We start from the raw sequence: 26,335 nt of genomic DNA on the forward strand, positions 1-26,335 counted from the left end.
CTGCCAGTTGCCATGGCTCTGTGGGTGTGAGCCTCATTTGGAACCCAAAATACCCTCTGATTCAGCCTGGTTGGAGGGCTGCAGCCAAGCCTTTAGTTCGTGCCTTTCAGGTCTGGGGTGGGGGAGCGGAGAGCATCTCTGTGGCTTACGCAGCCTTGTGGCTCGGGGGCTGGCCAAAGGACTCCTCCCTCCCCCCCCCAGCCTGGTCTGCTTCCTTGGTCTGCTGTGCCCGAGGTTGGATGAGTTCAGCAAGTAGCTTCTCTCGTCCAGCAGTTATTTCAGGACGTCCTTTCCTCTGATGGTCTCCCTAACCGCTATCCTGGGCGGCTGCCCTGCCTCTTGGATGGCCGACAGTGGCAGTCTGACGATCTTGGAGCTTGGCCTCTTGCTGAGTCGCAGGCAGGCGCTGCTGCTGCTGGGAAGGCCAGGGACTGGAGACAGCCAGGGCCGATCCCCTGGGGTCTCCTGGACAGAGTCTGGGCCCTGCTGGATAATAGGAAGGGGGTAGCGCCAGGGCTGGAAGCTGCAGGCCAAGACTTCTGCCCCCAGAGAGGCTCTCACAGCCAGGAATTTGGAGTGGAAGCCCAGAGACCGCTGTGAGGCAGCAGGAGGAGCCGGGTTGGGCATTGGGTAAAGTTAACAAGTGCCCCATAGAGAAATATTCCCCATAGCAAGCGCTCTCTCCCCCTCCCCTGCTGGATTTTCAGGGCCCCCTCTGGCTTCTGGGTCCCTGGAGGTGCCTTCTTCTCACCAGGCAGACTCGGGGGGGGGGAGGGGGGTCAGGATGCCGCTGTGGAACAGAAGCCAGGGAGGGCCCTGCCTGCCACTTGACCCGGCCGCTTCCTGCCTTGGGACGGGCACAGGCTGAGGGTGTGAGGGATGACTGTTGATCCTTGTTTTAGAATTTATCGGCTGCTCTGGTTTTGATCCTTTTAATATTGCTAACTGCCCAGAGGGAGAGCCCTCTCCGCCTGTCAAATAGAGACACGGCCAGCGAGCCCCTGCCTGGCACAGACGGCTGGCTAGGAAAAAGGGCAGAGCTGCTGCCGGACGCAGAGAGCGCAGGAGGCGTTGTGCTTCCCCTCTTGGTCCGGTTGCTGGGCACAGCCTCGCCTTGCTCCCTCGGCCCAGCGTCCAGCCGCCTCTGCTGGAGAGAAGCCGCCATGGGGCAGAAATCTTTCTTCTAGGCAGGCAGCCTCGGGCAGCGTTTTAATGACTTCTCTGGACGAAGGTCCTTCGTTTTTCTCCAGTATCGGCCTCTGTGCTTGTGCCAAACGAAAGTCAGGAAAACATGGTGGTAGGGACCTTTCCCCCAAGCAGAGAGCCTGCCGGAAGGGAGGGGGCTCCCAACTCGAGCCCCCCCCCAGCAGTTTACTGAGAGAAAACTGAAAGGCAGCAATCCCAGGCAGCTGAGTCCCCCAGCCTGTGGGGCCATGGGTGGCCAGGCACTCCTCGTCCTGACCGCTTGGCCACAGCCTGCAACTCTTCGGGCCACATCCTGCCCCGCCATCTCCGCAGCCTTGCCAAGGGGCTTTGGGGGCCACTCCTGCCCAAGGTGGGTGAGCTTCTGGCTGCTCAGCATCCCTTCCAAGCCCTCCCCTCTCCCCAAACGGGGACGGTGGCCTTCCAGAGTTAGCCCTCCAGCAAAGAGAAACACATCTTTTACCAGAGTAAGTAGAATAACAGGGAAATAAGTTAAAAAGAAAGATCTAGGAAATATTTTGTTACCCTTCTGTTGCAAGGTCATAAAATGGTTAGGACTGGAAATAAACCAAATAAATGAATGTGTCACAATGGGCCATGTGGAACTTTCACTCGCATTTGGTGGCCTCTGACGCAGGGAATGGAGGGGGGGCGTTTGGGGGGGGGGCTCATCCAGTCTGCAGTCGTTCAGCTTCTTTTCCTAAAAGGAGCTTTTGGCTCTGCTGACGTCACAGGTTGGATTTATGGCTGCTGATTTCTCTGCTGCTTTCGGAGTTTTGCTTCCTCCTAGTGCAAACATGGAGGCCCCTCACATTTCTTAGAGTTCGGCAGCTTCTGGCTGTATTTACTGAGCAGATTAGAGACATCCTAAGTGTCCTGTGTCCCCCCTCCCCCGGTCTGGCTCAGTAGGGGGAGGCACACGAGCATGGGGGAGGAGGAAATGCAGGGCAGAGACTGGATTGCTGGCATGATGCAGGGGCTTGGCATCCTCTAGAGAAAGTGGGGCCCCTTTCATGGAGCTCTGCCCCTCCCCACCTTCTGAGGAGCCCTTCCTCCCCTTCCATCCTTCTTTCTTCTCTTCCCTCTCCACTCAGCCTTCTGTTCAGCTGCCCCTCCCACAGGGCGTGGGGTGGGAGGGCGCCCCCTCTGGGCTCAGCTGTGTTTCCACTGGGCAGTCACTGGAAACCTCATGCCCTCCACCCCCCTTGCAGGATCTTCCTGTGAAGGGAGGCGGCCTGGCTCACTTGCAAGGCTGCTTCTGCTGGCAGGCATGGGTTTGGGAAGATGGGGGGGGGGGAGGTGATCCCCAAGTTCTTCTCCCTACTGTTCGGGTGGGGGGTGGGGAGGATGGCGGACGCACCTGGGCTTTCCAGGTGAGGGGGCAGAGCAGGGAAGGCAGCCCTTTGCCCCACCCTAGCTGTCTGAGTCAGCCACCGGACCCCCCCCCGGATGCCACCTGATTCTGGCAAAGGGAGGTGACTGGTGGCCTTGGGGGGGGGGAAGGCCAAGGGGCAGGAAGCCCCCCTTCGCCCTGGACGTGTTGGATCCTTTGCCCAGCAAAGCTGCATTTGAACGCAGGACTCTTGGCCACAAGACTCATCAGCCAGAGATGCCGTGGCCAGTCACCTCCTTGAGGTTTGGGGAAGATGGTGTGTGGCAGGTGCTCAGGTGTGACTGGGTGAAAAATAAAAGACAGAATCCGGATTTGTCTTAATAAGCCAAAAGTGTTTATTCAGCTGACAGGGCCGGGCAAGGGGATCATGGCCAAGGGGTCAGCCTTGGCACTCTGGGGAGGTGCCACCTTTTGGTCCACGTGTGGCTGCTTGCATGGGGCTGCCCAGGCGCCTGGGAGAAGCTCCCCAGGGAAGGTGAAGACATGTGCCCAGGTGACACACCGTGTGCCCTAGTTCCATGACAAAGCCAGCAGCTCAGCCTCACGCATCGGCCTTCCTCTGCGTGAGGGTGGGGTTGGGGGTGGGGGCAGATGAGACCAGCCAAGGTCATTTTACTGCTGCACTGGGAGGGCACCGGGAGAGGCAGGGAGGTTTCTTGCCCAGAGAGACATGGCAGGCTGGCATTCCCACTCTCTGGTGTGCAGCACCGTGTGGCTCTTTCACTCTTTCGGTTAAAATGCCAGCAAATGAGAAAAGGCAGAGAGCCTGCCCTGCAGCATCAAGGGGGCACGTGAACTGAAATGGGGCATGAAAGCAGAGAAGTGCCTGGGGAAAAAGGAAGATCATCAGGATCCAGCAGGTAGGCCTCCCCAGAGAGGGGATGTTCAAGCGGGAACGCCCCTCCTTTACCGGCACTACCTGGCAGAGATCCAGAGGAAGCTATTGAAGATGATCCAAACTCCCAAACATTGGCACCTGGCAGGCAGGCAGGCAGGCAAGGAGCCTTTCTGAACCATTGCGGGCTCTGGAATTGAGCTCGGCTGCTGGTCACTTCCAGCCCTGTAATCCGTGCTGCTCTCTGGACACGGTCAGGAGCCAAAGCGGCTGGCTGCGGCTGGCTTCCCTGGAGCGTCCTGCATCCACCTGCTCATCTGGATCGCTTGGAGAGCATTAAAGTCAGCTCTGACTCCCCCAGGCTGTGCCCATGCCCCCGGCCTCCCTCTCGGCCAATGGGGGAATCTGTGAAATTGGCTTCAGGCCTCGTGTGTGGGGGGGATTGGCTGCTGTGGTGCCAAAGCAGGAAGCCGACATGGAGGTTTTGCAGGAAGCTGTGCTGCTCAGCTTCCTCTTCCTCTGGCTGCCCCCACCTTCAGGGCACAATCAGCTGTGAGAACATCCAGGAGGCTGGCACACCTGCCTCTCCTGTCTCTGCTCACCCAGGGCATCCCTGGGGCTCCCAGCTGGTCCTCCCTCCCTGGGGTCAGATCCCGATGGGACAGACAGGATCCCTGCTGCCATGGGTGCCCACCTGAGAAGCTGCCATCTGACCCAGCTGGGCAGCTGCAACCCGCAACATTGCCAGGCCTGAAGGGCTCAAGGAAGGGGGCGCCAACAGCAGCAGTTGGGTGGAGGCTGGAATTGGGGCTCCGGATGGAGATCAGAAGCTGCTCAAGAGGCCATGGTGACGATTGGCACAATCTGTTGGGCAGCTTGGGGGGGAGGGAGAGAAGCAACCTGGCAGCGAAAACTCATTTCTCTTTAAAAGTCCCAAGTGGGGTCTGGGTGCAAAGCTTGCTCCCCTCCTCCTAGTCCTTGGAGGAGGCCTAGAAGACCTCCAAGGTCCCTTCTATTCCTCTGTTATTCCTGGGCTCCCCGGGGGGGGGGGGGGGGAGCACTGCTTGGAAGCAAAGACTCTCCACCCCACTGATGCAGGTGGGCGCCACGGTGTGAGGCTGCTGGTGCATCAAAGGCCCAGCTCCAGAGCCTGCAGCCTTCCTGGGTTGGGCCAGAAACCAAGGAGGCTGTGGGAGCCCCCTCCTCAGCAAAGCGACTGGCCAAGGGACCCACGGGTGGTAGGGACCCTTCAGGCCTCAGCAGGCCGGTTACCATCCCTCAAGGATTGAGAGACGGCCCTTGGGAGGCAGGGAAGAGGATCCCCTGGCTTTGACTGCCAAGTCTTTCCGGGGGAGGAGCAGCTCCTCTCTTATGAAGCCCACCCCACAGAGCCAGGCAAGGGGGCTTCCCTCCAGCAGCCAAAGGGGTGAGCTGGTTGGTCCTCAGCCTGCTGCTAAGGAAGCCTCTCTGGGATGGGGGGGCAGATCTAAAAGTGGGGACAGCCCTGGGAAAAAGTAGCTGACAAGGCACCCCCGTTTCTGCCTCTGCCAGCTCCTGGCGCCCAGTTCAGCAATTTCGCACCAAAGCTGCAATTAGCCTGGAAGGAAAGCAACCCTGCCCCCTCGTGAGAAAATGCCGCTTATCTTGGTGGGTTTCTTTTATGTTTTCAGTCGGCATCAGTCAGTCTTCCAACAGCTGTTAAAAAATAGATTAATTTAGGTATTAAATTAGCTGGCACCACAGTAGCTGGGTTTAATCCTCAAGTTTTGACTTGATTGTTCATTGGCAGCAAAATGTGCTGCTGTTTGGCGGGGAAGGTGAAGTTAGACCCTGCTGTGCCCTGGAGGCTCACCTCTAGGGAATCTCTCCCCTCCCCCTCCGTGGCTGACCTGGCCTTGGTGGTCGCTGGGATGCCTCCTTTGCTTTTGTGGGGAGCTCTTGCCCCAAAGGGAAGCTGCCAAGAGTCGCAATGGCGCAGTGGTCAGAGTGCAGTACTGCAGGCTACTTCTGCTGATCACCGGCTGCCAGCAGTTTGGCAGTTTGAATCTCACCAGGCTCAAGGTTGACTCAGCCTTCCAATCTTCTGAGGTTGGTAAAATGAGGACCCAGATTCAAGAGGCTGACTCTGTAAACCACTTAGAGAGGACGGTAAAGCACTTTGAAGCGGTATATAAGTCTAAGTCAGGGGTGAAATGCTCCCGATTCGGACTGGATCGCCCGATCCCGTAGCGATGGAGGCGGGTGGTTTGGAGAACCGGTAGCAAAAATCCCTGCCCCCCCTCCCCATGCCCAGCTGAGCCGCACGATCATCAGAGGCTTTTTTTCTTTTAAACGCCTCTGACGATCCCAGCTGAGTTGCCTGATCAGCAGAGGGTTAAAAAACCCTCTGATGATCAGGCAACTCAGCTGGGATCGTCAAAGCCTTTTGAAAGCATTTTTTTACAACCTCTTCCCCGAAAGAGGTTAAAAAAATGTTAATGTTAATTTTATTTATATACTGCCCTTCTCCCGAAGGACTCGGGGCGGTGTACAGCCAATTTAAAAACATAAATATACAGACATCATCATTAAAAGTAATTAAAATCAATTAAACAGTTTCGGCCAAAATTTAAAACCCCAAGTTAAAACTCCAATTTAAAAACCACTTAAATAGACAGCCCCGCCTGTCGGAAGAGCAGGGTCTTGAGGGCACAGCGAAAAACCCGGAGGTCAGAGATTGTACATATTTCCGGGGGCAGTTCGTTCCAAAGGGCAGGAGCTCCCACTGAGAAGGCTCTCCTCCTGGGTGTCGCCAGCCGGCATAATTTGGCCGACGGCACCCTGAGGAGTCTCTCTCTGTGGGAGCGAACTGGTCGGTGGAAAGCTATTGGTGGCAGAAGGCGGTTCCGTAAATACCCGGGTCCTATGCCATGGAGTGCTTTAAAGGTGGTGACCAACACCTTGAATTGCACCCGGAAGACCACTGGGAGCCAGTGCAGCTCGTGCAGGAGGGGTGTTACATGGGCGCAATGAGTTGCGCCCATAACCACCCGCGCGGCCGCATTCTGGACCAATTGGAGCCTCCGAGTGCTCTTCAAGGGGAGCCCCATGTAGAGAGCATTACAGTAGTCCAGCCGGGAGGTGACAAGGGCGTGAGTGACTGTGCGTAGGGCGTCCCGGTCTAGAAAGGGAACGCAACTGGCGGATCAGGCGAACCTGATAAAAAGCCCCCCTGGCCATGGCCGTCCTGTGCTCTTCTAAAGACAGCCGTGCATCCAGGACACCCAGATTGTGAGCCCTTTCTGTGGGGGGCAAAGATTCACCCCCAATAGTCAACGATGGCACCAGCTGACTATACCGGGATGCCGGTATAGTCCAGGCAGCGGGACATCACATCAAGGCAGCGGGACATCACATCAAGGGCATCATTGGGGTGGTCTGGGGTGGGGTGGTCTGGGGTGGAGAAGTACAACTGAGTGTCATCAGCATACTGGTGGACTCTCACCCCAAAACTACGGATGATCTCACCCAGCGGCTTCAAATGTTGAACAGAAGGGGTGAGAGGACCAAGGCGCCTCGAGGTCGACCTCTGTCCCCCTGCCAACACAAACTGTGAACGGTTGGAGAGGAAGGAGGAGAACCACCGCAGAATGGTGCCCCCTATTCCTAACCCCCTCAACCGCTGCAGCATGATACCATGGTTGACGGTATCAAAAGCTGCTGAGAGATTTAATAGGACCAGGACAGAGGAGGAACCCCTGTCCCGAGCCCTCCAGAGATCATCAACCAACGCGACCAATGCCGTTTCCGTGCTGTACCCCTGCCTGAAGCCCGACTGGTATGGGTCTAGATAGACAGCCTCCTCCAGGTACTGGGGTAGCTGTCATGCCACCACACTCTCAACAACCTTCACTACAAAATGAAGGTTGGAGACCGGACGATAGTTTGCTAATACAGCCGGGTCCAGGGATGGCTTCTTGAGGAGGGGCCTCACCACCCCCTCTTTCAAGGTGGCGGGAAAGGCACCCTCACTCAAAGAAGCATTTATAATCCCCTGGAGCCAGCCTTGTGTAACCTCCTGGGAGGCCAGTACCAACCAGGAAGGACACGGGTCCAATAAGCACGTGGCAGCACTAAGCCTTCCCAGAATCCTGTCCATGTCCTCGGGAGTCACAGGGTCAAACTCTTCCCACATAACATTCTCAAGACCAATCCCCATCTCCCTCCCCGGACTCACCGAGTCAGAGTCCAAGCCTTCCTGAATCCGAGCGACTTTATCATGCAGGAATTGCACAAAATCCTCAGCTCGACCCTGCAAGGGATCTTCCCGCACTCCCCCCCGAAATGGGGGAGTGGGTCACCCTAAACAGAGTGGTTCTCTGCAGATGCGATAAGAGCGGAAAAATAGTTAGATTTTGCCGCTTTTATCGCCACTAGGTAGGCCTTGATATAAGACCTCACCTGTGTCTGGTCAGATTCGGATTGACTAGTCCTCCAGATACTGTCTAGACATCTTTTCTGATGCTTCATCTCAATCAGCTCCTCGGAGAACCAAGGAGCCAATTGAGATCGGCATCGGGTCAGAGGCCGCAAAGGCACGACGCAATCCAAAGCTCTGGCGGCCGCACTATCCCGGGTGGCCACCAGGTCTTCGGCTGAGTCGTGTGCCAGGGTCTCAGGAAACGGCCCAAGTTCCATCAGGAACCTTTCAGGGTCCATCAGGCACCTGGGACAGAACCATCTGGTAGGTTCCGTCTCCCTGCGGTGGGGGGAAGCGGCTTGAAAGTCCAAGTGAAGGAGGGAATGATCTGTCCATGACAAGGGTTTGATGTCTAAGTCCCCTCTATCAAGCTCATTCAAACACTGACCAGAGATGAAAATCAAGTCCAGAGTGTGTCCCCGAACTCCCGAGCCACCTCTGACGCCTCACCGGCGGATGGCAGGTTGAAATCCCCCATGACAATAAGTCTGGGGGTATCCACCGCCACCCCAGCAGTCACGTCGAGTAGCTCAGGCAGAGTCGCCGCCACGTGGCAGGGAGCCAGGTGTAGCAAACCCATCTGCACCCCACGACCCTACTTCACAAAAAGGGACTCACATCCGGCTATCTGAGGAACAGTGGCCTCCCTCGGACAAAGACTTTCCCTAATAATTGCCGCTACTCCCCCACCCCTCCCCTGAGCCCGCGGCTGATGAAATGCACAGAAACCTGGAGGGCACATTTCAACAAGGGGAAGCCCCCCCTCCTTGCCCAACCAGGTCTCTGTAATTCCTGCCAGGTCCGCACCCCCCTCCATAATAAGATCACAGATGAGGGGGGCTTTATTAACTACCAACCCGGCGTTACATAGCATCAGCCGAGGACCCAGGGCCTGAGACTCTCTGCAACCCAGGACACGGGCCGCACCTTGGTTTTAAAAGTAAAAAAAAAAAAAGGACCACGCCCACCGTCACATTACACCCCCACCCCCACCCCCACCAAGCCACGCCCACAGAACCGGTAGTAACAAATTTTAGATTTCACCACTGGTCTAAGTGCTATTGCTATTGCCAAGCAAGGGGGCAATGGGCTGGGGCAGAAGACCCCTGTGCGCAAGCCCACCCCAATGATGCCCTTAACGTGATGCCCCGGTGTCTGGAGGCTGTGCGGATCTGGATGGGGAGAAACAGGCTCAAGCTCAACCCGTCCAAGACCGAGTGGCTGTGGTTCCCGGCATCCCGATATAGTCAGTTGGTGCCATCTCTGACTATCGGGGGCGAGTCGTTGGCCCCCATGGAGAGGGCTCACAACTTAGGTGTCCTCCTGGATGCACGGCTGTCCTTAGAAGAACATGTGATGGCCGTGGCCAGGGGGGCTTTTTATCAGGTTCACCTGATCCACCAGTTGTGTCCCTTTCTGGATCGGGACTCCCTACTCATGGTCACTCATGCCCTTGTCACTTCCCGCCTGGACTACTGTAATGCTCTCTAATGGGGCTCCCCTTGAAGAGCACCCGGAGGCTCCAACTGGTCCAGAATGCAGCTGCGCGGGTGATTATGGGAGCGTCATGGCGCTCCCATGTAACACCTCTCCTGCGCGAGCTGCACTGGCTTCCGGTGGTCCTCCGGGTGCGATTCAAGGTATTGGTTACCACCTTCAGAGCACTCCATGGTTTAGACCTGGGTATTTAGAAGACTGCCTTCTGCTACCAATAGCCTCCCACCGGCCAATTCGCTCCCACAGAGAGGGGCTCCTCCGGGTGCCGTCGGCCAAACAATGTCGGCTGGCGACCCCAGGGGGAGAGCCTTCTCTGTGAGGGTTCCTGCCCTCTGAAACGAATTGCCCCCAGAGATGCGGAGGATTCCCAATTTACGCACCTTCCGCCGGGCCCTCAAGACACTTTTATGCCAACAAGCTGGGCTGGCCTAATTTTTAAATTTTTAATCATTAACTTTTAATTTTTAAATGTCCAAAACGGGTAGTTTTATTTTAATTAGATATGGGCCAAATTATTTAATATTTCTTAAATTGTTTTTTAAATTTTATATCTGTGTTATTTTGGCTGTACACTGCCCTGAGTCCTTCTGGGAGAAGGGCGGTATATAAATTAAATAAAATAAAATAAAATTAAATAATTAAATAAAATTAACTAACTAACTAAATAAGCCTCGCTTCCATTAGAAGCTGCTCTTCTGGAACCTTGAGCTCAGGAGTTGGTCTGTCCTGCCTCACAGGGCTGTTGAGGGCAGCCATGCTGCCTGGTGGGAGCTGCTGAGGGGGGAATCGGGGCCCACGGTCTGGCAGCACGCCTCTGAAGCAACTGCCGGTGCTGTGGCCGTGGGAAAGGCTCGGCGATGGGAGCAGCTGCCAGCGTTGCGTCTCTCTCCGTCTGCACAGAGACCTCGCCAGGCGCGCACGTGCCCAGGGGCCAGGTTGGAAGCTGGCCCGGTGCGTGCAGCCGCTTGAAATGCTCGCTGGCGTCGGCCAGGTTGTGAGAAAGCAGCGCCGGTGGCTGTTGCTGCGTTTCCCAGGAGGGCTGGGAGGGAGTCCGGAGCTCCGGGGGTTGCAAAGAGCAGCCGCCTGCTTGCCCGGCCTCCTTTTCCCCAGCTGCTGAATCCGTCTGGCTCTGGCTCCCGGGCGAGGGACCTGAGGAGCCTCTCGGCCTTTGGCAAGGTGCTCCCGGGAACGGCTCTTCCGTTTACAGCCTCTGTTGTGCCATGTCAGGCCGAAGGAGTGCCAGATCTGCCGCCAAGGCAAAGATGGATCACCCCGAGGGCAGCGTGAAGGCTCAGGAGGAGCTGGGCAAGCTAGAACAAGGGGCGGAAAGGACGGGGGGGGAGGTGTGGGTGAATCACAAGCTGAACCTGAGCCAGGCGTGCCAGGCTGCTTCAAAAGATGCCAGGGCCATCCTGGACAGCATCTGCAGATACCCAGAGTTAGCAGTCTCTAGTCCTCATTGGGCCCGGGGGGGGAGGGGCTTTAACCCGTTCACAGCATTGTGTGATAGGAGGGACCCTGGCAAACCGGGGTGGGCAGAGGAGAGGGAGGAGACACCGTGGTAGAGGTTTTGGCGGCTTGGCACGTTGAGTCTGCAGAGGAGACACGATCGATCGCTGCTTTAAAGTAATTCAAGGGCTGCCAGTGTCGGCTCCCCCTCCACCCAAAAAAAGAGTTTAAGTTCCAAGTTCCATTTTTTTTCCAGCCCTGATGGACATCCCAGGCTCTCTGCCATCCCAAATTGAATGGGCGCTGGTGCTGCCTTTCCCAGGTGCCAATAATTCCAGGTGCCTCCAACCCACTCAGGAGGGGAGTTGGGAGGGGGCGCCTTGTGTGGGGCTCAGCTGCTACAAGCACAGCCCCAACCAGATCCTGTGACCGTGAGAGGATCTGGAAGCCGCCCCAGATCTCTGCTCAGCATGACTCCAGACAAAGCCAAGAGATCCACCCAGTCCCAAGGCTGCAGGGTGAAGGGTGCCCCGTTCCCCAGCTGGGGCTCCCAAAGGGCGCCTGTCCCCCGAATCCGGGCAGCAGAGTCGCTCAGTTGCAAGAAACCTTTGGGAAACGGGGTGGTTTTATTTCGCAACCCTGAAGACTAAATTTACACTTTCTGAAGAAAATGCGAGCTTGACTCTAAGAATGACAAGAGTTGGAAGGGACCTTGGAGGTGTTCTAGTCCAACCCCTAGACCAGGGGTCTGCAACCTTAAACGCTCAGAGCCATTTGGACCCATTTCCCACAGAAAACAGCACACAGGAAGCCACAGAACCTGGGTGGGCGTGGCCAACTCGATGTCACTCACTCCCACCCGGTCACATGAACACCCCTCCCCCCCCACACCTACCCAGGTTTTGTGGCTCCAGGTGTTTTCTGTGGGAAAGAGTCTATTTGCTTTTGTCCTGCCTTCAGGTGCTTTCACCCCCTCCTCTTTTGAGGGCAGCCCCTCAAATATTAGAAGGCTGCTATCAGGTCTCCCCTAATCCTTTTCTCTAGGCTAGCCATACCAGATTCCTGCAGCTGTTCATCATTTTAGCCTCCGGTCCCTTAATCATCTTTGCTGCTCTTCTCTGCGCTCTTTCCAAAGCCTCAACACCTTTTTCATATTGTGGTGACCAAAACTGGATGCAGACTCTCGGGACTCAAGAGTTTTCAAGAACATCCTTGGAACTAAAGTTATGTTCAAGAATTCTGAAAAGGTTATGCTAAAGTATAATTTGAGACAATGAAGCTTGCAAACAAAAGCATTGCTCAAAAATGCCTATGTTAGAGCAAGGCAGCTCCTAAAACAAACAGCTGGAAGTGAGTGGCGTGCATGGCCCACCTGTGGCTGAGCAGGTGCAAGGTTATCTGCTGGGGGGGGGGTGTTTCCTCCTCCCTCGAGTCAGGAGCTGGGAATGTCGAATCTCCTTCAGCCCAGCTTCTCTCTACTGCAGCCAAGAATCAGGAACAGCCCATGTGTTTGCTTCTTGCCAAATATTACACCTTTATTGAAAAACATCTCTGACTGCTTAAAATGCTGTTAAAACTGCCCAGCCTTCCACCTGGGGGGGCCCCCATCGGCCTCCTTCCATGACAGGGGCTGCCAGCCATTGGGAGGCAGCTGGGGTGCCCTCCTGCATCGCACTACAGGTTGACAATGGCCACCGTGGACCTCAGGCGTTCTTTGGGCCCGCTCCCCCCTCGGCTTCTTTCTCCTTGCTTTTGGCCACCGCCTTCTTTCCGGCCTTGGGGGCTCCGGCCTTGGGGGCTCTGGCCTTGGGGGGCCCGGCCTGGCTCTTGGCTTGGCTCCCCCTTGCCACCTTGACTCGCTCACCCACGGGGGGCTCAGCCTCATCTTCTGCTCCTGCCTTGGGACGAGCTTTGCCCTTGGTGGCTGTCTTGGCTTCTCCCTTGGGGGGCGCCTTGGAGGGGGCCTTTGCCAGTTTGACTTGGAGGGTCTTGGGGGGCCTCGGCTTCTTGGGAGCCTTTCCTTCGGCTGCCATTTTCTCCTTCGGCTTCTGCTTCACTGGGTCTGCAGCCAGGACCTGCAGGGAGATGGATGCGCTTGGCCTTGTACTAGTCGGGGGGGGGGGGGGGGGAGCCAGCTCCGAATCTCTTGGCTCACTGGGGAGCAGATACAGCCCCCCCAGAGGGCACCATCTTGGCTCTGTCGTGATCTGGGGCCTTTGTGATGGGCAAGAGACATGCTACCCTGAGTCAGCTTTGGCCAGGGGGCAGAGCCCTGGAAGGGGCCACTGGAACAGCTGGGAGGGGGCTGCAACTCTTGGACTTTGGGGAAGTCACTCTCTCCTGCCCAAAGGCAAACCTCCCTCCCAAGGCCTTGGGCGATGTGGGAAGGGCTGAGCTGCCCCCACTGCTTGGGGCTGCCTACATAAAGCCCCCCTCCCCTGGAGGACCTACCTGGTCGGATTCAGCCTTGGCTTTCTTTTTGGCAGCTTTCTCCTTGCCCTTGGCATCTGCTGGGAGAACCAGGATGAGCACCTTCTCCACTGGGCTGACCTCCATCAAGGCAGAAGCTGCAGCCGGGACCTCACAAGACGAAGAACGGGCCCCTGGGGCCCTCAGCTGCCAGACCCATCAGTGCAGCCATGGGACCTCAACCCTCAACCCTCCATCCTCCCCAGCCCTCCAGTCTCTGGAGGCGGATGGTGCATGAGAAGGGAGAGCCCTTACCTTTGCCTTTGGGGTTCTCGACCCTCGGCTTGCCCTCCGCCTTCTTCTCCGGTTTTGGGGGTGGGCTTTCCCCCTGGGCAGGCTGGGCCCCCTTCGCCTTTCCCTTCTTGGGCTTTAGGGCTGCCAACTGCAAAATCAGGGGGCAAGAGGGAGAATGCCAAGTGGGGCACTCAGAGGGCCTCCAAAGCCTTTGCGGTTGCAGGCCAGACTCTGCCAGGTCCAAGCAGGAGAGGCTGGCATCTCCCGCAGGACCAAAATGCTCTCAGCCGTGGCACATGGATGGTCCAGGCAAGGGCCTGGCAAGGCTGGCATTTCCCGATGCTCACTAGCCAAGCAGGAAGGGGTGGGTGGGAGAAGGCTCCCTTTAGGGTCTCCCCAGGAAGCCAAGTGGGTGGGTGGGCATCCAGGCACAGGTGATGAGGGCTACAAGAAGGGTTTGGAGCCACATGGGGCTTGGGCAGAAAAGCCCCATGCCCCCTTGTGTCCAGGGGGCTGTGGCCATCAGGAACCCTAGAGAACAATAAGCCTGCCCCCAACTCTTCTTGTGGGCTTCAGGGGGTGACTCAGTAGCTGAACAAGGGGAGGGGTAGAGTGGGGGGCAAGCCCCTTCCGACTAGGCAGGGGGGCTCCCTCACCTTGAATCTGCCGGTGGCCCCCTGGGCGGAGGAGTTGAGGGGGCGCACCAGGTAGCCCTTCTCCAGCCCCTTGAGCAGAGCCTTGCGCAGGTAGTACTTGAGGCGGATGGGGTCCACGCCGGGGTAGTTGTGGCGGATGTAGCGCTTGATGGCGGCGGTGGAAGAGCCCTTCCTCTCGTTGAGCGCCCCGACGGCCTCGGTGACCATGGTCAGCGTGGGCGGATAGCGGCCCTTGGAGAAGCGGGCTGCCGCCGAGGCCTCTGCGGACGCCGAGAAAGAGAGCCTGCTGGAGGGAGGCGGGGAGCGGACTCCAGGTCCCATGGGGCCGGGCGGGGAGGGCGCGCCCCGCTCGGCCAGCGGCCTCTTACCCGCCATCTCCGGCGGCGTCCTGCTCGGCCGACGCTCTCCGCGGGAGGGGCCGCACCTGGGCCCGCTTTATGGGGGAGCGGAGGGGAGGGGGAAGGCGGCCGCGGGTCCCCTGCCGGCTAGTAGGCGATTGGCCGGCCGGAGGGCTGCAGGTGGCGCCCCGGGAGCCGCTAACAAGCGTGCGGCCTCTCTGCCCTCCCCCGGGCGAGGCATTCGGGCCAGGACCTCGCAAGGAAGCAAGCAGCCGAGGGAGCCCCCCGGCAGTGGATGGAGGGGGGCTTCTCAGGGGGTCTCGCCTTGCTCTGCCTTCCGCCCCCGGGACCTTCCCTGGCTTGCTCTGGAAGCCCCTTCTCGCCTCGCAGCCCCGTCCAGGAGGAACGGAAGACCCTCGCGCGGGCCGCCCCTGAAAGAAGAGGGTGTCAGTCGGGGAGGCCCCGCCGGGAACTCCGGCAGAGCCCGATAGTTGGTCCGTCCGCCTTGGGGCGCAGCTTGTTTCTTTTGAACTCTGAGGCCAAGTGGGGCCCACGAAGCAGCCCCCTCGGGGCTTTTCCGGCCGAGGAGCCAGTTTGGTCTCATCCTGCAGACAGACAATTGCAGCTTCTCTTTGCAGGGAAGGGCCAGCCAGATGCCTCGGAATACCTCTCAATCCCATTTACCAGTTGGTTTCTTGAGATAGACTGCCTCTGCCTGAGGAGGTTCCTCATCTTCATCTGGTGAAGAGCTGTGGGCCCTCATGCAGCTGCAGAAGGAGCCGAGATGACCATGGGCTCCACCCACGGGGGTGGGGAGGATTGTGTGCACAGGGCGCCTCCGCTTCTAAAAAGCTGCTCTGGGGACTTTGGGCCTTTTTCCCAGGTACACAGGAAAGTCAAGTTGTCAGGCGGCTACTCCCTTCAGCTGAAGCCCCCCTCCCCAGGGCAGCTTGTAGCACTGCCACCCTGAGCTTGACAGTGAAGGGGCACCTGTCTCCAAAGAGAGGAGGGGGCAATTCTGCCCGGTTCCACCCCCGGAGAGGGGCAGAGCAGGGTCAGGAACCAAGTGTCCCCTTCTCTGGTGTTTCTCTCCCCGCATCCAGGTGCTGGTGGATGTCCCCCCCCTCCATGGCAGACAATGTCGGCCACTAACAACATCGCCCAGGCCAGGAAGCTGGTGGAGCAGCTGCGGATTGAGGCCGGAATGGAGAGGATCAAGGTGGGCTCTGGGGAGGCAGCCTCTGTGTGTGTGTGTGTGAGAGAGAGAGAGAGAGAGAGAGAGAGGAAGCACGCAAAGGGGAGCGACAGGTGCCCTGGTAATTGGGGAGGGGGACAGATAGAAGGCAACCTCTGGCTCAAGGTCAAGCTGTGGGTTCCTGGTGCTCTGAGCAGCCTGGGAGGGTCTGCAAGCAGAGTGCGGCCTCTGAGAGCACCACAGTGGGGGAGGGTCTCTGGGCCCTCATCCCAAGGCAGGGATGTTGCACCCACCCTCCGAAGAGGGAGAGCACCTTTTAGCTCGGAGGCCTGCATGCCTCGGTTGTTCCTTGGCCCAAGAATGCCTCTGCACATGATCAGAGGCTATGAATCAGACGGTAACGAGGCAGGGAGGGAGGAAGAGTTCTTGTAATCGCCCTCCAGAGCCTGGTTCTTGGAAGAGTTTCAGTGCAGCTGCATTTAGCGTTGCCATTATTCCCTGTGGGCTGTGGGGGGGGGCGAAGGGGGGGTGGCTGAGCCTGGTCTTGGCCCACTTCTCTGGAGGTGAGGGGAGTCTCTTGAGGAACAGGGAAAGCCAGAAACTAGGGACAACTGTGCAAGGGAAGAGGGTCTGCCCTTGCCTCCCCCCCCTCAGAATGTCAGGCCCCCCTTCCAGAATGTGAGGGGGATGTTGGGGGATCCTGCTGCAGGTTGGAAATGAGAATTAGTGGGCGTGGTCTCTCCCTTTTCCTTGGTTTGGGCTAAAATTGGCTGCGGCCAAGCAGGCTGGACTTCAAAGGGCCGGCGGAGGCCAGTCGGCCGCTTGCCATCTGCTGGCGCCCTTGGCTGACGTGGCTGCTTCCCTCCTCAGGTCTCCAAAGCCTCCCTGGAGCTGATGAATTACTGCGAGCAGCAGGCCAGGAACGATCCCCTGCTTGTTGGCGTCCCCACCTCGGAGAACCCCTTCAAGGACAAGAAGCCGTGCACCCTCCTATAGCCAGGCGCACCCCCCACCCATCCCCAGGCCGGGCGCATCCCCCAGCCCTGATCTCCACCCAGCACAAGGGGGGGGGAACCGGGCCTCGCCCTGCCCATTTGTCCTGTTCGGCAGATGACCGAATTCCGAGCCCGGGAGTCAGGAGGGCGCAAGGCCAGGATTGAGGGGCCGTCCTGGGATGGGGACCGCTTAGGAAGCTGGTCTGTCCAGCACTGAGGATGCCCCTCGGGTGGAGACCTGGACCACGTCAGGCAGGCAAAGACCGCTGCCAGAGGCCCTTCCTGCAGTTGCCCGTCCTGGACTGTTGAGGAGTGGGCTTCCCAAGCAGAAATGCCTTCTCTTTCTCACATCGACTTCTCCTTTGGGGTGCTCTCCATCATACCCACCACCTCCGCGATTGTCATGTAGAGTTTCCTCCCACCCTCCCTCCCTCCCCAGTGACCCCCCCGCCCCTTGGGCTCCCCAGGGACACTTGCAGGCAGTGCTTCCTCCAGGCCAGGTGGGGTGAGGAGGGCTTCTTCTGTGGACCCTCCTGCCGAGTGCCACAGACCCTACTGGTGCCAAAGCTGGGGAGGGCTGTGCCCTGGCTGGTTGCACCCGTCCCGGCTCTCCCCGAGAGAGGAACCAGTGGCCAAAGAGCAGAATGGAGGACGAAGGTCCCTGGAGAGTCCTGGGGATGCCAGCAGGTTGGATGCGGGAATAGGAGTGCTGGGGGGGGGGCACTGTGTCAGCTTCTTTAACGGAGAATCTGCTGTCCAGAATGAGCTCCTCCCTCCAAGGACTGAGAACTGTTCTTCTCCAGGCTGGGCTGAATGAGGCCTTGTTTTTGAGGCTGGGGAAGCTTGGGGGGATAGAATGGGATTAGCACCCCCCCCCCGTTCCTCCTAGTGCAAAGCCAGAGAAGCTGCAGGGCTGCCAGCAGCTTGGTGCTCCTTTCCCCTTGCCCAGAAGTGAGTGGGGCATCTCCAGGGACTCCCAGCCAGCAGGGTTAGGGCCCCCTTGCTCTCCTGGAAGGCTCAGCCATTGGATTTCTTGTGCCACACCCGATGCCCCCCCCAGTGAGTGCCAAGCAGCCCCCACCCTGGGGTCATCGCAAAAATAAGGCGGAGCATCTGCTCTCTGATGGTCTCTTCCTGGTACCGTTGAGAACATTTGGCCTTAAAGTATCACTTACACCTAAAGTCTTTGTAAAATTATGCATACAATTTTGCTACCCAAGATTTTTAAAAATACAGCACACACAAAAAGCCACAGAAAATCTAAAAGACAGCAACAACAAAAATTCTGAAATTTTGTGAGGCCCTAAATTTATTTGTTTTATGCCTAAATCTGGCACTGGGCAGTCCCCCCCCCCAGTAATCCCAGCCCAGGAGCCTCCGCCATCCCCACCCCCTTTGCATTTGCTTCCCCATTCACCTGGGTGGGTCTTCCCTGCTTTCAGCTCTGCCTCTTCCATGGATATGCAAGCCCTCCCGCTCTGTCCGCCCTTGAACCCAGGGCCACCCTCCTCTCCTCTCCTCTCTGGGAACCTGGACCTTTTATACAGTACACACACAGGGGGGGGCATTCCCCTCCTTGTGTTAAACTCTTTCAATTGTTTTTTAATTCACCAAAGTGACAAACGGATTGATTCAGTTTTTGGAAAAAGCCTGCTGAACATAGTTCTTATTTGCCAAACTCTATTCCTGTTGCCAAAAAGAGGGAGGTTTATAACGGGGGAGGGGGGAAAGGTCGTGTCTGGTCATCTTTTCTTGCTAATTCCTGCCACTCCCTTTTATAACCAGCTCCTCTCCCTTGTGCCCTGGACTGACTGACTTGCTAGTACTGAACATGTTGTGAGGTTTCTGTTTTAAAAAAGTCAATTGATAAGTCAAAGAATAAAACCTCACTTTTGCTGGAAATTCTGTTTTTTCTCGACTTGGGAAGGCAGCTCTCCTGAGGCACTGCTCCGTAATCTCGTCTTGGGGGGGGGACAGCATTCTCCGGGGGGGGGGTTTGCCTCTGCAATGCTAAGGATCAGAGCAAATGGGGGTGGGGGGGGTTCTGTCCAGCATCCACCTACTGGGCTCCTCAGTTCCTCTGAAGGGCTTCCAAGGTGCCATTAAGGGGAGGCCCTGCTCACAACAGCTCACGGAGGCGGGAAGAGACCCTGCCCACCACAAAATGCCTCTGCCAGCCAAATACAGGGCAGAATAAGGGTGAGGAGCAGGAAAAGAAAAGCAGACCCTCAAATGAGCCTAAAGTGGCCGCCTGTCCTAAAGGAAGGGGTGGTCGGCATCTTCAAGGCAAGACAAACGGGACATGAATACCAGCCCTAAGGGGGAAAGGGGGGAGGTGTAAAATTCTTGGAATCAGCCAATGTGTGTGTGAGAGAGAACCAGGGATGGGCGTTCAGCCATTTGGGTGCACCTGGGGTGGAGAGGTCCCCAGGATGACCTTGGTCTGCCCTGAGGGCTACCCTCTAAGAGTAGAGCGCATAGAGGGTGGGATGGCATCCACCTGGTTGCCATGTCAGTCCAGGGTGGGGGAGGAGGAGAAGCCCTTATACACACACAGAGCGAGCTCAGTGGCTTCTGCAGTGGGGCGGCTGGGGGCTGGTTACACGGCACTCTGCGGGCATCCAGGCCCGACACTTCCTCTCCAAAGCCCGGGGGGTGGGGGAAGAGAAGAACGATCACCCGACGCTGCCTCCTTTCCTTCCCTCCTGGCTGGCTCTCATTCAGGGGAGAGCCTCGGGCCAAGGGGAGCAAGGACAGAGGGAGCGCATAGGCTCCCAGCCCCCGTCTCCAAAGAGCCGCGGAGCCAAATCCTCGCCGCCGGTCTCCGGCGCTCTGCGGCCCCCTAGCCAGCTGCCCACCGGCGGTGCCCTCCACAGTCCACACCCTGCCTGCGGTCTTCGGCCCTCCTCGCCCCGGCTAGAAGCAGCGGACCGCTGGCCGCCGTTCCCGGCCCCTCCCTGGGCGACCGGCGGTAGCGCCAGCCAGCCGGGGCAGCAGCAGAAGGTAATTATAGCTCTCGGGGAGCTAAAAATAGCTGCGGAGAAACGGGCTATTTATAGCGGCGTCTCTGAACTTTGTCCCGGAGGCGTCCCGCAGCTTTGCCCAGGGCGGAGGAGGCAGGAAAGAGACGCCGGCTTCCATGGCAGCCTCCGGAGCAAGGGAAGGAGAGCGTGGAGATGGCCAAATGCCTTGGCTCCTGCCCACCTCTGCCTCGGGCAGCTTTGTGCACTGTGGTGTGTGTGTGTCCCTCCTGTGAGGCAGCTTTGGGTGGCTGGGTGGGCAGAGGGTAGCATCGCCACGGAGGCCTCTTCTGCAGCCTTAGCCACTGAGAAAGTCGCTAGCCCAGAGGGTTGGGGCAAACCCTCGGAGTCCTGGTGAAAAAGGTCTTCAGAGGCCTTCTGAAGATCCCTGAAGTGGGAAGGATGCCCAGCCCTCCCTATCTCCATGCTCCACCCGGGGGATAATCCGGCTTTCTACCTCTGCATCCCAGCAGAGCAGCACAGGATGTAGAAGAGAGTCCCCCACCTCTGCCCCCCCCTCCTTCCAATCGGGCACAGACCACCTGGGCTCAATCTGGGCTAAGTTTGTTCAACTGGCCCCCTCTCCAGGGAAGGGAGCAGAGTTCAGCCGGCATAACCACATCCTCTTCCATGCATTTTGTACCAGGCCGGGCTGATGGCTGTGCTGAAGGCCCCACTGCCTTGCCATTACTCACCTCACCTGATCACTCCTCAGTGGCTGGCACTATTTATTCCTGATGCTGGCCTTTGGCCAAATGTGGTTCTTTTCCAAATGCCCCACTGATCAGCTGCTTAATAATTCTTCCCAGAATTTTTCTGGTATTTAGGAAATTAGAATCAAAAGATATTTGCCTGCTGCCTATTAAAAGGTAAGACAAGTTGGCAACATTTTGACAAATCCACCTGGTTTTCAAGGTGCTTCTAACTCAGGCTGTCCATGGTCTGCTTTGGAGTTTAGATATGAGCTTCAGAGTGGACAGCCCTCTTTTTAAACACACACGCACCCTTTACCAATTTTCCAGGATTTATTTTTTAATACCGACATAAGGGTTTGTTTAGAGGCCATTGGCAAATTCCCTGGAAATGTAAATTTATTCAGAAGGAAGAGGCTTCAATCCTTCAGTCTAGAATGATCTTCGCACTTCCCTGATGGCACAAATGGATTTTTTGGGCTGAAGAGGCTGAACCCGAATAAGAATTCTGCCTTGGATCGAATCCCAGTTAACCAACCAACAGTTTTGTTCAAGTCATCATGCAGCAGACCATGATCGGCTGTCCTCGCACAATGCCTGCGGCCCCATCACGATCAGGCCAGGTATGTGGTGCAAAGCTACCGCGGTGTTTGTCGGCCTCCAGGGATCTCCCCGTGTGCCGGGCACAGAATCAGCCCAGCCGCAAGCTTCCCTGCCTGATGCCCATGATCCTTCCCCAAGCAGCTGGTGCAAACCAAAGACTCTCCCGGGGGAGGCCCAGCACACAGGAGCTGTGCAGCCCTGGAGCCTGGTGCGAAGGCAGCCTCTCAGACTTAGCTGACCCTGCCTTACCTCCGTGGGCCGCCCAGCACTGAAAGAGCACGGTGGGTGCAGAGGCCAGGCTCCTGAGGAGGCAAGCCAAGGAAGAGGATGCCGGCTGGGGGCACTGCAAGGTCCCTCCTCGGATTCCCTGCTGAGCCAGGCTGCAGATGACAGACTGGGCTTCAGTAGGTCTCCCTGAGCAGCTGTGGCCTCTTCTTTCCGCCTCCTTCAGCAGCGGAGGGCAGGAGAGCAGGGGCTAGGGTGGTCTGCCAGGGGACAGGGCAGGTGGCATCCAGGACAGGGCCCTCCGATGGCCGAGGAGGTGATAGGATCCGGGGCTTTCAGCAGGGCAGACTGACACTCCCAGGATGCCCTGTTGGAGAAACAGGGCTTCTGCTCAGCCCCATCCTGAGAAATCCCCTTTGTGTGTGTGGAGGTGTGTACACAAGTGCGTGGGCTGTGGGGGCTGTGGGGAGTATCCCCCCCCCAAAGTGCTTGTCCCTCCCCCCCACCTCTCCAGGCTCTTCAGAAAAAGAAGAGGGCTGCTGTTGGATTCTGCCCGAGCTTTGTGCAAAATACCTACATGTGCAATTTTAGCTTCTTCGGCCTCAAAAGTTCTTTGTGGACCCAAGAGGACCCTGGACAGTTTCTGCCCAGACCCAAGGGCCACTTTCAGAGGGCTCAGCTGAGATCCTGCAAGGCCAGATGTGATCTGCCCTTTGGGTCTCTTGGCTGCCAGAGGAAACCGCTTCGGCTCTGCAGAATTCTCCTCTCTCTCTGGAGCAGGACTCCCCAAACTTGGCAACTACCGGTAAGACTTGTAGACTTCTGGGACTTCAACTCCCAGAACTCCGCAGCCAGCTCTAGAACAGAGAGACCGGCGAACACGGCTTGGCTCGAGAGGAAGGCAAACATTTGTTTCCTTTTAATGAACTCATTTCTGGGGAGCAGAGAGGAAGCAATTAAAAGCACCCCTGGATTCTAGAAGTTGCTGGAGTAAAATAAATCTAAATAAAAGCATTAGGAGGTATCTAACCTAGAGCAGAAGTGCGGGTAGAATTCTTTTGCAGAGAAACCGGATTTGCAGGACCAGAGACTGAATTCACCCACTACGAGCTTCTGACCCGCCCGCTCAAAGCAACTGGAAGCCGTGGCGTGTTTCAGGGCCCCCTTTTAGAAAGAACAGGCGGCCAATTTCTTACTACAGTCTCCAGCTTTTGCGTAGCAGCGCCTAGCCTCGCAGCCCCCGTGCCGGCCCGGCTCCACACCTCGCCCTCCATCCCCCGGCCGTTTGCCACCGCCCTGCACTCACGCGGACTAGCCGGGGCTGCCGTCCCCCCCGGCGCTACCTCCCCTGAGCTCCGCCTTTCTCCCCCAGACGCCGAGCATCGCTTTACGGTAAACGGGGCGGGGGCGCCTCCCTGCTATTCACTGGAAAGAGCCGGGTGGCCGCCGGGACAGGCCGTCCTGGGGACCCCCAAGGAGGGGCAGCCCAGTTGAGGTGCCCAATGCGCAGGGGCAGGGGAGAACCGGGGCCCTCCCAATGCAGGAGGCCGCCAACGCCCTACTGATTTCCGGGCATCAGCTGGTCCCGCGAGGGGTGCCCAGGGCCAGCTGCAGGATGCCGAGAGCCTGGCGCAAGAGCCGACACGGAGCGGGTCTCTGGCAGGGGTTGCGCTGCCAGCCTTCAACCAGGAGCGGCCTCCTCCTTTCCTTTGGGGCTGGCTGGGCTGCGGGAAGCCAGGCTGCCCGCTTGATTTTGCTGCAGGCCTGTGTTGCTTGTGTTTTGTGTGTGAGCCGGAGGCTAACAAGTCCACCTAGGACGAGGGTGTCCCCAGCAGCCAGGTGAATCAAAGAGGAAGCTGCTCGCTGACAGGCATTCTCCTAAAACAAACCAGCCCTGTTTCTATTGCAAAGCCTCTCATTGTGTTTTGTGCAAGCAGGACAGTTGTGTTGATGGAGCAAATAAGTTCCATTGATGGGTCCTTAGCTCGGTAGGGTTTTCCTGCCCTGGTGGGGGTGGGTGGGGGAGCAGGCAGCCATGGTGTTCGTCCAGTTGGCGATGATCCCACATCATGGGGACCAACTCAGCTGCCTCCATCTGCTAGGCTGGCTGCTGGCAGAATGGCGGCACCGTCCTGCCCAAGCCAGCTGCAGCCTCTCCTGTCAGGTCAGCCGGGGACAAGGGCTAAACGCCTGCATCAGGCCAAAGCAATCTAAGGAAAGGGAGGCACCGGTCGCGTGAGGCTGAGCTGGCAGGTGCCCAAGGCTGAGCCGGCTGCACCTGGGTGTGACCTGAGCACTGCCTCCAAGAGCAACATCCACAGCCAGGGTGGCCAAGAGGACATGGTGATGAGGAGGTGCAGGCCAGACCCAGGTGATGCCCCTGGCAACAGCAGAAAGGAAACACTCCCGAACTTTTATGCTTCTGCACTGGGGTTGCCAAAGCTCACCTCAATTTCCTCCTTGCACAGGAGAGAGAGAGAGAGAGAGAGAGAGAGAGAGAGAGAGTGCCAGGCTGTGTAATCTGGGCTAGGCACAAACAGGGCACAAAGCAGTCATGGGGAGGAGGTGAAAATGCTGCCAATCCAGCTTGGCCGAAACTTGGCAGGCTGCTGAGTCAGCACCTGTGGGCAGAGAGGGCTGCGTGTGCCAGAGTGAAGCTGCCTCTGGCTGCAGCCACACTGGCAGGAAGCAGCAGCAGACACGCGGGCACCAGATGTGCCGCTGAAACCAGGGGGCTGCCCCACCAGCCCTTCTGTGGCCTATGTGGGGGGGAGGCAATGCAAGGAGGGGACCCTCTGGGTGGTTCTGGGTGGCTTGCAGGAGATGCAAATGAGGGGCCCTGGTGCTCCCTGAGCTGGGTTGTTTTGTTGCAGACATTTCATTACCCAACCAGGTAACATCATCAGTGCTGGAAGGGAGTGGGGTTTGTAGAGAGGGGGGGGAGGGGAACAACGATGACTGGGGGTCCTTGGTGCTCTCTGAGCTTGGCTTTGCTGCAGGTATTTCATGAAACATTTAAATGCAAGCACTGAGGATGTTGCCAAACGAGCTAACATCATCAGCGTTAGCCAACCTACCTCCAACCTGGACCGGGATTTCTGGCACTAGTTCCATGGAAAGACAGTCTCTCTTGACCTTCTTCCTGGAGCTGACTTTTAACTGGAACATGCCTATCCTGGCTTCCCTTGGTTTTGTGGGGTTTTTTTGCATTTCCTTCTCTCTTTTCCCCGCTTCCTCCCTTGCGGAGGGGAGAGAGTGTTTGGATAGCCCATCTCTTCCTAAATTGCCTTTCTTTGTATTTTCAGGCTGTGCTTCCCTGAAAGATACTAATTACAAGTTAGCTCAGCTCTGCCTAAAAGAGGTCCTGTTTTAGGACCTCTTTCCAGAGCACGATACCATAGTCTCTTGAGAGTGAAGGATGCCAATGTTAATGTCAGCTCTGCAACCTTGGTTAGTTAATTAGCACTCAGGGCCAGCTTGCACTACTTTCGTCCTCCTTTTGTATCCCAAGCAGCTGGGAGCAGGGGCTAAGGCATTCTTGTGCATTCCCCATTGTGCCCTTGCTTGCTCTCTTGTAATCCATTTCTCTCCAATGAATGTAAATACAAACATTGAATTCTCTTGGTAATTGTTCTAAAACAGGGACGAGGGAGAGTGAGGAAAAGGGCTATAAGATTTGCTCCCCTTTCCCAACAACTTGCCAGCGTAGTGGGAGGAACTTCAAAGGCTTCCAGCCAGCTTGAGCATGGCTGCCAGACTGCAGCTCAGCACTACAGCAGGGCAAGAAGTTGGCGGTGGTAAGAGCTGCGGGGGGGGGGGAGAATTTAAAGCAACTGGCGGGCATACCCCACTTCCTGGCTGCCCAGGCATTTCCTTGCTTAACAGTCTGTTCCAGCTCAAGGGGAAAGTCCTGGTATCTGGCAATGCAGAAGCAGCTTCTGGCTGGGGACTTCCTGTGCTGAGTCGGGGGAGCCCACGCTGCTGGAGTGGGGGGGCAGCCTGGTTGAGCCAAGCCTGGAGTCCCTCAGCCAGCAGCGGCCTCATCATCTTTATGGCCAATTTCTTAAGCCAGCGTCTCTCGTATTCTGCAGCTCAGTTAAGTGAACAGGGTGGCCTGTGCAACCCCGACAGATCCCGGGGCAGAAACCCTCTGCGCCCAGGCGGCAGCGCCTGGCACCGTCAGGAAAGCCCTGGCAGGCCTGAGAAGGAGCCCTCGGCCTGGGTCCTCACCAGTGGCAGCTTGCTTCCAGAGGCCCAGCTTGGTCACAAGACAGCTGCAAACTGCAAGGAGACCCAGATCCCTGCTGAGAACTCTGGGACAAACTGCTGCAGCCTGGCTGGGTCTCTGCTGAGAGGAGGGGAGGAGAACCCCAGCCAGGAAAAAGAGGAGCTGGGCGCTTTTCAGGCACAAGCTGCACAGACCCACACACCCCGTATTGCATGCTATGACACCCTTCCCCATTTGAGGTTCAGAAAGGGCTCCTGCAGACACGCCCCCACCCCAATTGGGACACAGACTGCCAGCAGGCTCACCCAAGGTGGGCAATGGCTGCCCTTCCCAGTCCTGCCATTCACAGCCTGGCCAAGCCCAGCATGGGGCTGGAAGGAGGGTCTCTGTCAGGACTGCCATCCTGCCACACCAGCCATGCTTCGCTGGATGCCAGTCTGCCATAGGCAATGGGGGGGGGAGGAGGGGAGGCTGGGATGAGAGGAACGGAAACGACTACTAGTGGGAGCCGCTGGCCGTTCCAAGGTCAGGGAAGGAGATGAGAGACCATCCAGCTGCCCAGCCAGGGACTCTTGCCAAAACAATTCATTTGGGGGTAACTGGACAGTTTAAGACAGTGGTTCTCAACCTTCCTAATGCCGCGACCCTTTAATACAGTTCCTCATGTTGTGGTGACCCCCAACCATAAAATTATTCCTAAAACCATTGAAAATATGTGTTTTCCGATGTCTTAGGCGACCCCTGTGAAAGGGTTGTTCGACCCCAAAGGGGTCCCAACCCACAGGTTGAGAACCACTGGTTTAAGATAACCAGGAGGAAGGTGGGGAAAAGGGAAAAGTTAAGC

At 57.5% G+C, this 26,335-nt stretch overlaps 2 protein-coding genes across 4 annotated transcripts in view; one reads left to right on the forward strand and one right to left on the reverse strand.

Annotated features, from left to right (window-relative positions):
• Positions 1–18,625, forward strand: part of GNG7 (G protein subunit gamma 7) — a 37,623-nt gene extending 18,998 nt beyond the window's left edge. For 2 of the 3 annotated variants that reach the window (XM_034425857.3, XM_060681639.2), the window contains 2 exons: positions 15,637–15,752; positions 16,599–18,625. In XM_034425857.3, coding sequence (XP_034281748.1) covers positions 15,672–15,752; positions 16,599–16,724 — 207 coding nt within the window. In that variant the 5' untranslated portion in view covers positions 15,637–15,671 and the 3' untranslated portion in view covers positions 16,725–18,625. Of the gene's footprint in view, positions 1–13,322; positions 13,536–15,636; positions 15,753–16,598 lie in introns of all 3 variants that reach the window. The other variant, XM_034425858.3, reaches the window with a different exon arrangement.
• Positions 12,346–14,581, reverse strand: LOC117670581 (uncharacterized). The gene is made up of 4 exons (XM_034425856.2): positions 14,196–14,581; positions 13,561–13,687; positions 13,288–13,343; positions 12,346–12,911 (listed from the first exon to the last, which is right to left on the reverse strand). The coding sequence occupies exons 1-4, from the start codon at positions 14,568–14,570 to the stop codon at positions 12,540–12,542; spliced, it is 930 nt and encodes a 309-aa protein (XP_034281747.2). The 5' UTR covers positions 14,571–14,581; the 3' UTR covers positions 12,346–12,539.
• Positions 18,626–26,335: the final 7,710 nt, after the last annotated feature.

Source organism: Pantherophis guttatus, chromosome 1 (genome assembly GCF_059756535.1).
Source record: "Pantherophis guttatus breed Tessera chromosome 1, ASM5975653v1, whole genome shotgun sequence".
Lineage (NCBI taxonomy): Eukaryota > Metazoa > Chordata > Lepidosauria > Squamata > Colubridae > Pantherophis > Pantherophis guttatus.

Bases quoted from the DNA above. Each gene is read 5' to 3' on its own strand.
- LOC117670581 (XM_034425856.2), bottom strand. From the start codon at position 14,570: ATGGCGGGTAAGAGGCCGCTGGCCGAGCGGGGCGCGCCCTCCCCGCCC. The intron at 13,688-14,195 runs GTGAGGGAGCCC...CTGATTTTGCAG, and splicing joins GGGCCACCGGCAGATTCAAG to TTGGCAGCCCTAAAGCCCAA. The intron at 12,912-13,287 runs GTAGGTCCTCCA...ATCTCCCTGCAG, and splicing joins CCAAGGCTGAATCCGACCAG to GTCCTGGCTGCAGACCCAGT.